The 14,301-nt window shown below is 43.6% G+C and overlaps 1 protein-coding gene across 1 annotated transcript in view; it reads right to left on the reverse strand.

Annotated features, from left to right (window-relative positions):
- Positions 1-6,686: 6,686 nt before the first annotated feature.
- Positions 6,687-14,301, reverse strand: part of LOC123485559 (CD209 antigen-like protein D) — an 8,861-nt gene continuing 1,246 nt past the window's right edge. Inside the window, exons 2-4 of the mRNA XM_045216538.1 lie at positions 8,629-8,771; positions 7,120-7,220; positions 6,687-6,831 (exon numbers count right to left, since the gene is read on the reverse strand). Coding sequence (XP_045072473.1) covers positions 6,687-6,831; positions 7,120-7,220; positions 8,629-8,771 — 389 coding nt within the window. The remainder of the gene's footprint in view (positions 6,832-7,119; positions 7,221-8,628; positions 8,772-14,301) is intronic.

Below are 14,301 nucleotides of genomic sequence, written 5' to 3' on the forward strand. Positions count from 1 at the left end.
GAAAGTTTCTTCAAGTGCAATCACAAAAACCATCAAGCGTTACGATGAAACTGGCTCTCATGAGGACTGCCACAGGAAAGGAAGACCCAGATTTACCTCTTCTGTAGAGGATAAGTTCATTAGAGTTACCAGCCCAAATTAATGCTTCACATAGTTCAAGTCACAGACACATCTCAACATCAACTGTTCAGAGGGGACTGTGTGAATCAGGCCTTCATGGTCAAATTACTGCAAAGAAACCACTGCTAAAGTACACCAATAAGAAGAAGAGATCTGCTTGGGCCAAGAAACATGAGTAATGGACATTAGACCGGTGGAAATGTGTCCTTTGGTCTGGAGTCCAATTTGGAGATTTTTAGTTCCAACCGCTGTGTCTTTGTGAACGGATGATATCCGCATGTGTTGTTCCCACCGTAAAGCATGGAGGAGGAGGTGTTATGGTGTTATGGGGTGCTTTTTTGGTGACACTGTCTGTGATTTATTTAGAATTCAAGGCACACTTAACCAGCATGGCTACCACAGCATTCTGCAGCGATATGCCATCCCATCTTGTTTGGGCTTACTGGGACCATCATTTGTTTAGGACAATGAACCAACACACCTCCAGGCTGTGTAAGGGCTATTTTACCAAGAAGGAGAGTGATGGAGTGCTGCATAAAATGACCTGGCCTCCACAATCCCCCGACCTCAACCCAATTGAGATGGTTTGGGTTGAGTCGGACCGCAGAGTGAAGGAAAAGTAGCCAACAAGTGCTCAGCATATGTGGGAAGTCATTCAAGACTGTTTTAAAAACATTCCAGGTGAAGCTGACCTCTCTCTCTCTCTCTCTCTCTCTCTCTCTCTCTCTCTCTCTCTCTCTCTCTCTCTCTCTCTCTCTCTCTCTCTCTCTCTTTCTCACCTTTTCCTTATCACTGTTTATGATCACCAGGTCTGCTCCTCTCTCCAGACAGTCCTCTCTGCTCTCCTTCCAGGTGTTAGACAGGAAGTACCAACTGGATTCAAACTTCTTCCAGCCTTCAGGACAGGTTTGTTCAACAAGATGAAAAAATTAATTTCCTTCAACTTATCACACTAAACACTTAATGAAAGAATACAGACACACTTTAAAGTGTGTGGGATTAATGATAATTTATTACTGTAGGTGTACTCACTGAGATTGGTAAGCATCCTGTTAAGAATCTCTAACTCAGTCTGGAGCTGGTCTCTCTCATTAGTCAGGGTGGTGTAACTGGTCTGTAGCTGGTCTCTCTCTTCAGTCAGGTTGTTGTAACTGGTCAGTAGCTGGTCTCTCTCATTAGTCAGGTTGTTGTAGCTGGTCAGTAGCTGGTCTCTCTCTGCAGATGAGCTGGTCTTATATGCTAAGAAGCTCTTAGAGACCCCATCATCTGTCACAACAACAACAAAGTTTATCATTAAACAAGATAATCACAGAACTGCTGGTGAATTGTAACTTTTATAACTTCAGACTTACAGTGGACATACAGGCCTATGATCCCAGCCAGTAGAACACACAGCAGCCCCAGACACACTGCAGCAACTCTGGAGGATCTCTTCCCTGAGCTATCAGGCTCTGTGGATACAGGTATTGTACATTGCATCATCAATGAGACACAATTGAACATGGACCATATTGCGCAGGGATCATCAACTAGATTCAGCCGCGGGCAGATTTTTGTCTTGAGCGAATGGTCAGGGGGCCGGAACATAATTGCAAATAATTACCAGGCTGCAAATTGACCGCAAGTCCAAATAGATATAAAATTGGACTAAAATGTAATAATTTCAAACCTTGTTTACGTTAGTGTGTGTCTCTCTATTATACTTGGGAATACTTGGGAACAGATTTCCAAAATCTAAATCAATAGGAGCTGGTGTTTTTACAGTCTGTTATGTCAAACCTGATTGAAACTAGAATTAGCGCAATGACCTCCATGCCATAAACCTCCAGTCAACTCTAGTTAGCAATGGCTCACAAAACCACCTCTAACTTCCTTCATACTGGATACAGAGTCATACAAATGGTATCCACAAGCTCATCTGACTGTGGGGAAGTAGATAAAGGGCATCATTGCCAAAATCCTGAAGTATCCCTTTAATTCAAAATTAACTTAGTCTCCCATTGATATAAATGAATAACTAAGTCTAAATTTGACTTAAGTGGAAGATACGATTCGCCCCATATGATCTCAAAGTATGAAGAATCTATTTTGCATGATCTCTAAAAGGTGGAAAAATAGCTGCACATTTAAAGTGGTGGTTTCTCACCCCCATCTCTCTTTTTGTTGAGGGGGACTTGTGGTTGTTAAAGATACAGCTTCTCACTGCAACAGGAAATATAGTGGCCAGTTACAGTTAACCCCTAGCCTTGCTAATGTTAGCCAGATAGCTAATGTTAGTAGAATTCATAACATATCACACGTTTAGCAAATTCATAACATATTGTAAGTTTAGCAAATTCGTAACATATCATACAAATTGTAATTCGTAACATATCATACCAAATGGATGATGGGCATCCACACATTGACATATAAAAGGTAACATATGAAAGGTAACATATCATACTAAATGGAGTGTCTTGCTATACGTACAGAATAAAACGAAATGCTTTGAGACCAGGTTGGAAATACACAGTGGCGAGTTACATAGGACTTTATGAACATGAAAATGAATGTTTCTGCAGTTAGTATACATCCTACAGAGCCTCGAACATTTCAGAACATTTAACCTCTAATTTTAAAGGAACGACCTTTCATTTAGGAGATGTAGTATTTTCATTTAGGAGATGTAGTTCGTTACAGTTTATTTTACTCAGTTGGCTTTTGAAGCCTTGGGGCATTGGGCATCAGCAAATATCATCACATTAACATCAGGTAAATTGGTTTTGTGGCAGTTGGAAGAATAATAACTATTGGTTTACTCTTCGATGTGTGTGTCTCTGTGACTACAGTGTACTTACCAGTATTCTGAGATTCAGGTTGTTTATCTATGCTCCTGTTCACTGTATCCTGTCCACAGCTCTTCCTGTCAACATTGGCATAAATCTCCTCAGACTGCTCCATATAAAGGCTAATTCTAATTGCCCCCTTAAAATATACTTTGGTACTTTAAGGAGCGGCACACAATACAACGGACAGTATATTCTGTGGTATATCCTCTTAAACATCTGCTTTAGTTTAACAGTCTGTGTCTGAGAACGTTCAGTGTTATAGATTTAGGGAGGAGTTCACACCTTAAACAGTGGTTTGAGCAGACAGCAACCTCCAGGAAGAGACACAACAGTAGATAGACACCATGCATGAGTGAATGGGTATGTAGCAGCCAGGTCCACTGGTGCATGGTGCAGTGTGTTACCATTGGTCAACTACACGTTGTCCCTTGTACAGTGAAGGTTGTGAGTCACGGCTTTCATTAGCATCGTTTTTTTAAATTAATTTTTTACTTAGCCTCAACCTATGTCAAATCACATGACATGTTTCTAATAAAATAATGAAGAGTCATTTTCCAGAGTACAGTATGTCTACATACTCTCCTCTAAATCTAAACACAACTATTATTTGTCTTATTTTTTCTCTCTTCCTCATTCTCTTAATGTTCTTCTTCCTCCTCTATGTCTCTCTGACACTAAGGCTCTATCTCAATTAGTCTTTCCTAGATTCCTCTCCGATCTCCTCTCCTCCTATCTCCTCTCCTATCTCCTCTCCTATCTCCTCTCATCTTATCTCCTCTCCTCCTATCTCCTCTCATCTTATCTCCTCTCCTCCCATCTCCTCTCCTCCTATCTCCTCTCCTCCTATCTCCTCTCCTCCCATCTCCTCTCCTCCTATCTCCTCTCCTCCTATCTCCTCTCATCTTATCTCCTCTCCTCCCATCTCCTCTCCTCCTATCTCCTCTCCTCCTATCTCCTCTCCTCCCATCTCCTCTCCTCCTATCCCCTCTCCTCCTATCTCCTCTCCTCCTTCTCACTGTATCCAACCATCAACATGATAATTACTAGACTACCAGATAAACAACGAGAGAGAAAGAGAGCTTCCAATCATGTTCCTAAAAATATATGTTTAGACTCTATAGAAGCATCATAGAAGCCAATCACTATTTGAAAATGTCTTGGAAAGAGTAAAGAAATTAATAATACAAGTGTTGATAATGGTATGCTCATCTTAGAGAGTGTCTTTACAGCTGAAAAAAACATATGTCTATAAGGATGTTTGTACCACAGTGTCTGACTGTCTGGTTCTCTGTGTTGTTTAGGTACTGGGGGGCAGGACAGCCTGATAATGGTGGTCAGTTCTCTGGGCAGGAGGACTGTGGTGAGATATACTATGGACAAGATGACTCTGTAAAGACATGGAATGATGTCAAATGTTGCACAAATCATAACTGGATCTGTGACAAATTGGTGTTACAATAACCCACAGTAACTCTCTCTATCTCGCTCTCGCTCTCGCTCTCTCTATCTCTCTCTCTCTCTCTCTCTCTCTCTCTCTCTCTCTCTCTCTCTCTCTCTCTCTCTCTCTCTCTCTCTCTCTCTCTCTCTCTCTCTCTCTCATGTTGATGGTTGGATACAGTGTTGAATGGTTAAGTGATGATTCCATCTAGTGGTTGAAGTGAGAGATTAACTCACCATAGAGTGGAAATAGTGGTTTTACAGACTTGCATACGGGCTCTTTCTCAATTCATCCTTCCTCAAATCCTCCTCGCATCCTCTCTCTCCCCCCCCCCACACCCTTCTCAAAACACATTGGAGAATAATTTCCTTAGGGAGGGACCTTGGACTTTCTCCTCTAATAGGGTTGTGTGTGTGTCCTGAGTGGCGCAGTGGTCTAAGGCACTGCATCGCAGTGCTAACTGTGCCACTAGATCCTGGTTCGAATCCAGGTTCTGTCGCAGCCGGCCGCGACCGGGAGACTCATGGGCGGCGCACAATTGGTCCAGGGTAGGGGAGGGAATGGCCGGCAGGGATGTAGCTCAGTTGATAGAGCATGGCGTTTGCAACGCCAGGGTTGTGTGTTCGATTCCCACGGGGGGCCAGTATAAAAAAAATATATATAATAAAAAACATTTTAAAAACAAAACAACAAAAAATGTATTCACTAACTGTAAGTTGCTCTGGATAAGAGCGTCTGCTAAATGACTAAAATGTAAATGTAATGTAAATGTGTGTTACCTAAGTACTGGTCTCCTGGTCCATTATTAGGAGCAGTGTCTGCTGTCTCTTCTCTCTTGGTGCTGGTCTCACCATCTCTCAGGGTGTCTGCACTGATGTAGATATCCACAATCCTCTCCTCCATCTCATCTCTGTCAAACTTGACCTTCTTGTTCATATCTGGATCGGCATTGATTAACTTTGACATCTTTACAATGCCTGGGTCTTTCTTTCTATGTAGGTCTACTATACGTTAAGTCTCTGCTTCCAGTGATATCTCTGTCTCTGAGTCATCTGTGTTTCTCTGTCTGTGTGACTGCTGTAGGTGTTAACTCTAGGGAAGTATCAACAAAATGACACGGGTAGTTGTGGCTATGCTAATACAAAAAATAGAACAAGTTTGCATACTTGTGTACGTACTTGTGTGCATGTGTGTGTGTGAGAGATTGTTACAGCGCTTATTGTTAAACCATTTTCTGTGGCACAATATAAATCATTCCATGTCTCTATATGGTCATCTTGTCCAGAGTATATCTCAACACAGTCCTCCTACCCAGGGAATGGGACTTAATATTTGTGATGATGGACAGGACACTATCATACCAGGAAGATATAGATAATAGAGGTGAAGTGGAGAACAAAGTCTAGCTGTTAACATATATTAAATATCATATGTAACAGCCCCAAGATAATTCAGGGAGTTTCCAGAATTCCCCCTTACTTTCACCTTTCTGCTGATTTAGACCCTCTGTTTTCTCCCAAATATACACCAACATGTTCAGGAGGTCCAGGACTACAAAAATGGGTCATTATAATGTCCATACAATAGATGTGACACTACAAACTGCTCCAAGTGGATATTGAGGGTGGGTAGGCTTAACCAGTGAGGATGAGATGACAACAGAAACCACCAGGGCTCTCCTCTCACTTGATGAACCTGATTGGTGGAGGGGTTTTTGAGTGACAGCTGGTTGAACCATTTCACTTCCCTCTTTTGGAACCCATATAGGGGAACAACAGTCAAATATGAGCATTTGATATTGGGCTTATATGTAACTTGATATCAAAGACTGACTGTCAAATATGATTAAGTAACATCCTTTGATACCCTTTGATATCTCTACTACACTCCTATACAGTGTATGTAATGGTGGTTTGGTAGGGTTGAGAATGTTTGCACCAGACGTAAATGGGAGCATGTAAATATATGTAGCAAGTAAGAAGAATGTATTTGAATTGTAATTGATTAAATGCACTGCATGTAGAGTGTGCAAAAAGTCAAATGCACTAACTTCATGTTGTATCTGATGATGTGTGAAACATAACTACTGGTACACAGGAAGCAACAAACAGGAAATAAGAAGGACTTTTATTAATATGCTACTACAAACAAATAATAAGTGTGTTCGTAGGTTTGAGACAGAGCGAGAGAGAGAGAGAGAGAGAGAGAGAGAGAGAGAGAGAGAGAGAGAGAGAGAAGGAGGAAGTTATTTGCACTGTAGGCTACTGGACATGTTACAGTATGTTGTCATGTTGATGTTAAACAACTTTTTCACAAATCCAGTTGAGTTTGCTGTCACATGACATGTCATTCCATGCCTTTAGAGGACTCTGATCTGTGTGTATCTCAGCACAGTCCTCCCCAGTAGGACCAACATTATCAGGCTGTTTGTCATACCAGTACCTACAGGATTAAAAACAGTCAGATATCATGGTTAATACCAGTACCTACAGGGTTAAAAACCATCAGATATCATGGTTAATACCAGTAAATGCAGGGTTAAAAACCATCAGATATCATGGTTAATACCAGTACCTACAGGGTTAAAAACCATCAGATATCACAGTTAGAACATCACAATCCTAAATAATATACAGAAATGCTTCATCTTAAAGTTATCATCATTGACAGTAACCTGTATAGAAAAAGGTTGAATGGAGCTTTATTCACAGATTAGTTATCATATCTCACCCTGTGGACAGTGATGTGCCGTCCACCCATTTCCAGGTCCCCTCATTAACAGAGTCAGTCAGACCAATCCAGACTCTCTTCTTGAGGTTGTACAGAAATGTCTGTTGTCGAGAAACATAAAGATATATACACTACCAGACAAAAGTTTTAGAACACCTACTCATTCAAGGCTTTTTCTTAATTTGTACTATTTTTTTACATTGTAGAATAATAGTGAAGACATCAGAACTATGAAATAACACATATGGAATCATGTAGTAACCAAAAAGTGTTAAACAAATCAAAATATATTTTATATTTGAGATTCTTCAAATAGCCACCCTTTGCCTTGATGACAGCTTTGCACACTCTTGGCATTCTCTCAAACAGCTTCATGAGGTAGTCACCTGGAATGCATTTAAATTAACGGTTGTGCCTTGTTAAAAGTTAATTTGTGGAATTTATTTCCTTTTTAATGTGTTTGAGCCAGTCAATTGTGTTGTGACAAGGTAGGGGGGTGTACAAAAGATAGCCCTATTTGGTAAAAGACAAAGTCCATATTGTGGCAAGCACAGCTCAAATAAGCAAAGAGAAATGACACTCCATCATTACTTTAAGCCATGGTCAGTAAATACGGAAAATGTCAAGAACTTTGAACGTTTCTTCAAGTGCAATCACAAAAATCATCAAGCGTTACGATGAAACTGGCTCTCATGAGGACTGCCACAGGAAAGGAAGACCCAGATTTACCTCTTCTGTAGAGGATAAGTTCATTAGAGTTACCAGCCCAAATTAATGCTTCACATAGTTCAAGTCACAGACACATCTCAACATCAACTGTTCAGAGGGGACTGTGTGAATCAGGCCTTCATGGTCGAATTACTGCAAAGAAACCACTGCTAAAGTACACCAATAAGAAGAAGAGATCCGCTTGGGCCAAGAAACATGAGTAATGGACATTAGACCGGTGGAAATGTGTCCTTTGGTCTGGAGTCCAATTTGGAGATTTTTAGTTCCAACCGCCGTGTCTTTGTGAGACGTGGTGTGGGTGAACGGATGATATCCGCATGTGTTGTTCCCACCGTAAAGCATGGAGGAGGAGGTGTTATGGTGTGTGGGGTGCTTTTCTGGTGACACTGTCTGTGATTTATTTAGAATTCAAGGCACACTTAACCAGCATGGCTACCACAGCATTCTGCAGCGATATGCCATCCCATCTTGTTTGGGCTTAGTGGGACCATCATTTGTTTATCAACAGGACAATGAACCAACACACCTCCAGGCTGTGTAAGGGCTATTTTACCAAGAAGTAGAGTGATGGAGTGCTGCATAAAATGACCTGGCCTCCACAATCCCCCGACCTCAACCCAATTGAGATGGTTTGGGTTGAGTCGGACCGCAGAGTGAAGGAAAAATAGCCAACAAGTGCTCAGCATATGTGGGAAGTCATTCAAGACTGTTGGAAAAGCATTCCAGGTGAAGCTGACCTCTCTCTCTCTCTCTCTCTCTCTCTCTCTCTCTCTTTTTCACCTGTTCCTTATCACTGTTTATGATCACCAGGTCTGCTCCTCTCTCCAGACAGTCCTCTCTGCTCTCCTTCCAGGTGTTAGTCTTGGTAGACAGGAAGTACCAACTGGAATCAAACATCTGCCAGCCTTCAGAACTAGTTTGTTCTACAAGAACAAAAACATGAATTTCCTTCAACTTATCAAACTAATCAGTTAATGAAAGAATACAGACACACTGTAAAGTGTGTGGGATTAATGATAATGTATGATTGTAGGTTTACTCACTGAGATTAGTAAGCCTCCTGTTAAGAATCTCTAACTCAGTCTGTAGCTGGTCTCTCTCATTAGTCAGGGTGTTGTAACTGGTCTGTAGCTGGTCTCTCTCATTAGTCAGGGTGTTGTAACTGGTCAGTAGCTGGTCTCTCTCTTTAGTCAGGGTGTTGTAACTGGTCTGTAGCTGGTCTCTCTCATTAGTCAGGTTGTTGTAGCTGGTCAGTAGCTGGTCTCTCTCTGCAGATGAGTTGGTCTTATATGCTAAGAAGCTCTTAGAGACCCCATCATCTGTCACAACAACAACAAAGTTTATTATTAAACAAGATAATCACAGAACTGCTGGTGAATTGTAACTTTTATAACTTCAGACTTACAGTGGACATACAGGCCTATGAACCCAGCCAGTAGAACACACAGCAGCCCCAGACACACTGCAGCAACTCTGGAGGATCTCTTCCCTGAGCTATCAGGCTCTGTGGACACAGATACTGTACATAGCATCATCAATGAGACACAATCGAACATGGACCATATAGCGCAGGGATCATCAACTAGATTCAGCCGCAGGCAGATTTTTGTGTTTTGCGAATGGTCAGGGGGCCGGAACATAATTGCAAATAATTAGCAGACTGCAAATTCACTGCAAGAAGCCCAAATAGATGTGAAATTGGACTAAAACGTAATAATTTTAAACCTTGTGTCAAGTCTTCCTCTGAAGCTGCCTCCCCTTCTTGTTCGGCCAGGCTTCGGCGGTTGTCGTCACCGGCCTTCTAGCCACTGCCCCTCCATATCTCATCATTCCATTTGTCTTGTCTTGTCAATTACACACACCTGGTTCATATTCCCCTCATTAGAATGTGTTTCAGTGTTCCCTCTTCCCCCTTGTCCTTGTGGGTGATTGTTTCATGTGAGATGAGTGTAGCTCGGTGGAGCTACCTGTTCTTTGTATTGCCAGGGTATATTTTCCCAGTGTGCTGTTTTTAGCACTGGACTGTTGCCGCTATTCTGCGTAACTGTATACTACGGAATAAACTCTGTATTCTGTGATTTACCCTCCTGCGCCTGACTCCTTCAAATCACATTCTCAAACAATCTCCCACCGGCTATGGAGTCAGCGGGAGAGGAGAGCATTTCTGGAGTCGTGACACGGGTCCAGGAGCATTCAACGATGCTAGACAGCTTGGGAGAAGCGATGGATCGGGTTCTTCAGGTCATCCAACGCCTGGAGAGTAGAGACCCCGATCTGTCAAGACCAGCTGGGCGACCGGATCCAGCCACCAACACTCCAGCACCTAGAGGGATCCATATATCCCGACCACGGGAGTTTGACGGGACAGCTGCTCTCTGCCAGGGATTCCTCCTCCAACTCGAGCTTAATTATTCCTGCATCAGCCCGGCCCCATCGGAGCGGGAGAAGGTGTCTGCCCTCATCTCCTGCCTCTCAAGGAAAGCTCTGGAGTGGGCCAACGTGGTCTGGAACGAAGGAGGAGCCACATTGGACAACTACGGGGAGTTCGCTCGCCTTCTTCGGACTGTCTTCAATCACCCGCCCGAGGGTCGAGAGGCGGGCGAGCGGCTGGTCCACTTGAGGCAGGGGATGAGGACTGCGCAAGACTTTGCCTTGGAGTTCCGGACTCTAGCAGCTGGGTCCGGGTGGAACGAGCGGGCCCTTCATTGAACACTTCCGGTGCCATCTGCAGAAGGACGTCCAAAGGGAGCTAGCCTGCCGGGACACCATGTTGTCCTTCATGCACCTGGTGGACATGGCCATCCGTTGGACAACCTGCTGGCGGCAAGAGGACGTCCTGGGGGAGGTCTGCCCGTTCCAACCCCGCCCAACTCGGATCCCGAGCTGATGGAGTTGGGTGGAGCGGTGATCTGAAAGAATGGAGGACGACAGCGCCAGTGTCACTCTGGTGGCACGAAGGGACATTACACCGCACAACGTCGTCAGCGTTCTTTTGGGTCTGGAAACGGCAGGCATGGCACTCTCGCATCACCCCAGGTATCGAACACCCACATTCGTTCAGAGTCCTCTGCTGCGCACTGTACCCTACCCATCTACTTTCCTGATCACATGGTAGTTCCACAGTGTAAGGTGCAAGTCGATTCAGGCGCAGCTGGGAACTTTATGGACAGGCATTCTCACACAGTCTAGTCATTTCATTGGTTCCCCTATCCATTCCACTCCACATCACTTGATAGTCGACTATTAGGGTCAGGGTTTAATAGGGAAGTTAAAGCACCAGTCACCATGGTTACCAATGAGACTCATTGCGAGCAAGTCACTTTTTTTATTATTGAGTCTCCTCCTTTCCCTGTGGTGTTATGTATCCCTTGGTTAGCACTCCACAACCCCACCTTCTCATGGCCGCAGAGGGTTCTCACGGGGTGGTCGCGAGAGTATCAGGGTAGGTGTCTAGGTGTTTCCATTGGTCCAACCACAGTGGAAAGTCCAGACAGTACCTCCACCATGCGCATTCCCCCCCGAATACCTCGATTTGGCGCACGCATTTTCTAAAACGCAGGCCACCAAGTTCTCACCTCATCGGGCGGGGGATTGTGCGATAAACCTCCGGGTAGACGCTGTGCCTCCCAGGAGTCATGTGTATTCCCTGTCACAGGCTGAAACGGAGGCTATGGAAACATACGTCACCGAGTCCCTGTGCCAGGGGTATATATGTCCCTCTACTTCACCCGCCTCCTCAAGTTTCTTTTTTGTGAAGAAGAAAGATGGCGGTCTGCGCCCTTGCATTGATTATCGACCACTGAATAAGGAGACGATACGATTTAGTTATCCTCTCCCCCTCATTCCTTCAGTGATCGAGTCAATATATGGGGCCCGCTTCTTCACCAAATTAGATCTCAGGAGTGCGTACAACCTGGTGCGTGTTCGAGAGGGAGATGATTGGAAGACAGCATTCTGCACAACCACGGGGCATTGTGAATACCTGGTGATGCCCTACGGTTTGATGAATGCTCCATCCGTCTTCCAGTCCTTTGTGAACGAGGTGTTTCGGGACATGCTTGGTCGCGGTGTAGTGGTCTACATCGATTACATTCTGGTGTATTCCGCTGCGCGGGCTGAGCATGTGTCCCTGGTTCGCAAAGTGCTGGTCCGACTGTTGGAAAATGACCTTTATGCCAAGGCAGAAAAGTGTCTGTTTTTCCAGCTTTCCGTCTCCTTCCTTGCATACCGCATTACCACCTCAGGTGTGGAGATGGAGGGAGATTGCATTTCAGCCGTGCGTAATTGGCCGACTCCAACCACGGTTAAGGAGGTGCAGCGCTTTCTGGGCTTCGCCAACTACTATCGTAGGTTTATCCTGGGCTTTGGCAAGGTCGCAGCTCCCATTACCTCTCTGTTGAAGGGTGGGCCGTCCCGGCTCCGCTGGTCTGCTGAGGCTGACAGGGCTTTCAGTAACCTGAGGGGTCTGTTTATTTCAGCCTCTGTACTGGCCCACCCCGATCCATCACTACCGTTCGTAGTGGAGGTGGATGCATCCGAGGTAGGGATATGTGCTTTCCTGTCTCTACGCTCAGGCACACCACCCAAGCTCCGCCCCTGTGCCTTCTTCTCTAAGAAGCTCAGCCCGGCGGAGCAGAACTACGACGCTATTGTCCGAGCCCTGACCATGTGGAGGCATTGGCTCGAAGGGGCGAAACACCCTTTCCTCGTCTGGACGGACCACCGTAACCTGGAGTTCCTCCGAAGCTGCCTCCCCTCCTTGTTCGGGCAGGCTTCGGCGTTCGTCGTCACCGGCCTTCTAGCCACTGCCCCTCCAAATCTCATCATTCCGTTTGTCTTGTCTTGTCAATTACACACACCTGGTTCATATTCCCCTCATTAGTATGTGTTTAAGTGTTCCCTCTGCCCCTTGTCCTTGTGGGTGATGGTTTCATGTGAGATGAGGGTAGCTCGTGGAGCTACCTGTTCTTTGTATTACCAGGGTATATTTTCCCCGTGTGCCTGTATTTGTTCCAGTGCGCCTGTTTTGCGCACTGGACTGTTGACGCTATCCAGCGTAACTGTGTACTACGGAAAAAACTCTGTATTCTGTGATTTACCCTCCTGTGCCTGACTCCTTCAAATCACATTCTCACACCTTGTTTACGTTAGTGTGTGTCTCTCTATTATACTTGGGAATACTTGGGAACAGATTTCCAAAATTAAAATCAATAGGAGCTGATTTCCTGGTGTTTTTACAGTCTGTTATGTCCCAAAAAAATTAAAATAAAGAAACCTGATATAGTGATTGAAACTAGAATTAGCGCAATGACCTCCATGCCATAAACCTCCAGTCAACTCTAGTTAGCAATGGCTCACAAAACCACCTCTAACTTTCTTCATACTGGATATAAAGTCATACAAATGGTATCCACAAGCTCATCTGACTGTGGGGAAGTAGATAAAGGGCATCATTGCCAAAATACTGAAGTATCCCTTTAATTAAAATGTTCACTTAGTCTCCCATTGATATAAATGAATGACTAAGTCTAAATTTGACTTAAGTGGAAGATAGGATTCGCCCCATATGATCTCAAAGTATGAAGAATCTATTTTTTATGATCTCTAAATGGAGGAAAAATAGCTGCACATTTAAAGTGGTGGTTTCTCACCCCCATCTCTCTTTTTGTTGAGGGGGACTTGTGGTTGTTAAAGATACAGCTTCTCACTGCAACAGGACATATAGTGGCCATTTACAGTTAACCCCTAGCCTTGCTAACATTAGCCAGATAGCTAATGTTAGTAGAATTCATAACATATCATATGTTTAGCAAATTCATTACATATTGTAAGTTTAGCAAATTCGTAACATATCATACAAATTGTAATTCGTAACATATCATACAAAATGGATGATGGTTATCCACACAATGATACATAACATATGAAAGGTAACATATCATACTAAAAAGAGTGTCTTGCTTTACATACAGAATAAAACGAAATACTTTGAGACCAGGTTGGAAATACACAGTGGCGAGTTACATAGGACTTTATGAACATGAAAATAAATGTTTCTGCAGTTAGTATACATCCTACAGAGCCTCGAACATTTCAGAATATTTAACCTCTAATCTTAATGGAACGACCTTTCATTTAGGAGATGTAGTATTTCGAATTTTATGTATCAATTTTCACAAGTATGTCATTTCAAAAGCTTTCCCTTTTGAAGTAAGGTATCTTAATTTGGAAAACACATTGTATTATGTTTATAAATATTAAGAATCTGTTCGTTACAGTTTATTTTACTCAGTTGACTTTTGAAGCCTTGGGGCATGGGTATCGGCCAACCTCATTACATTAACAAAAGGTAAATTGTTTGTGTGGCAGTTGGAAGAATAATAACTATTGGTTTACTCTTTCGATGTGTGTGTCTCTGTGACTACAGTGTACTTACCAGTATTCTGAGATTCA

This window comes from Coregonus clupeaformis, unplaced genomic scaffold (genome assembly GCF_020615455.1).
Source record: "Coregonus clupeaformis isolate EN_2021a unplaced genomic scaffold, ASM2061545v1 scaf0735, whole genome shotgun sequence".
NCBI classification, from domain to species: domain Eukaryota; kingdom Metazoa; phylum Chordata; class Actinopteri; order Salmoniformes; family Salmonidae; genus Coregonus; species Coregonus clupeaformis.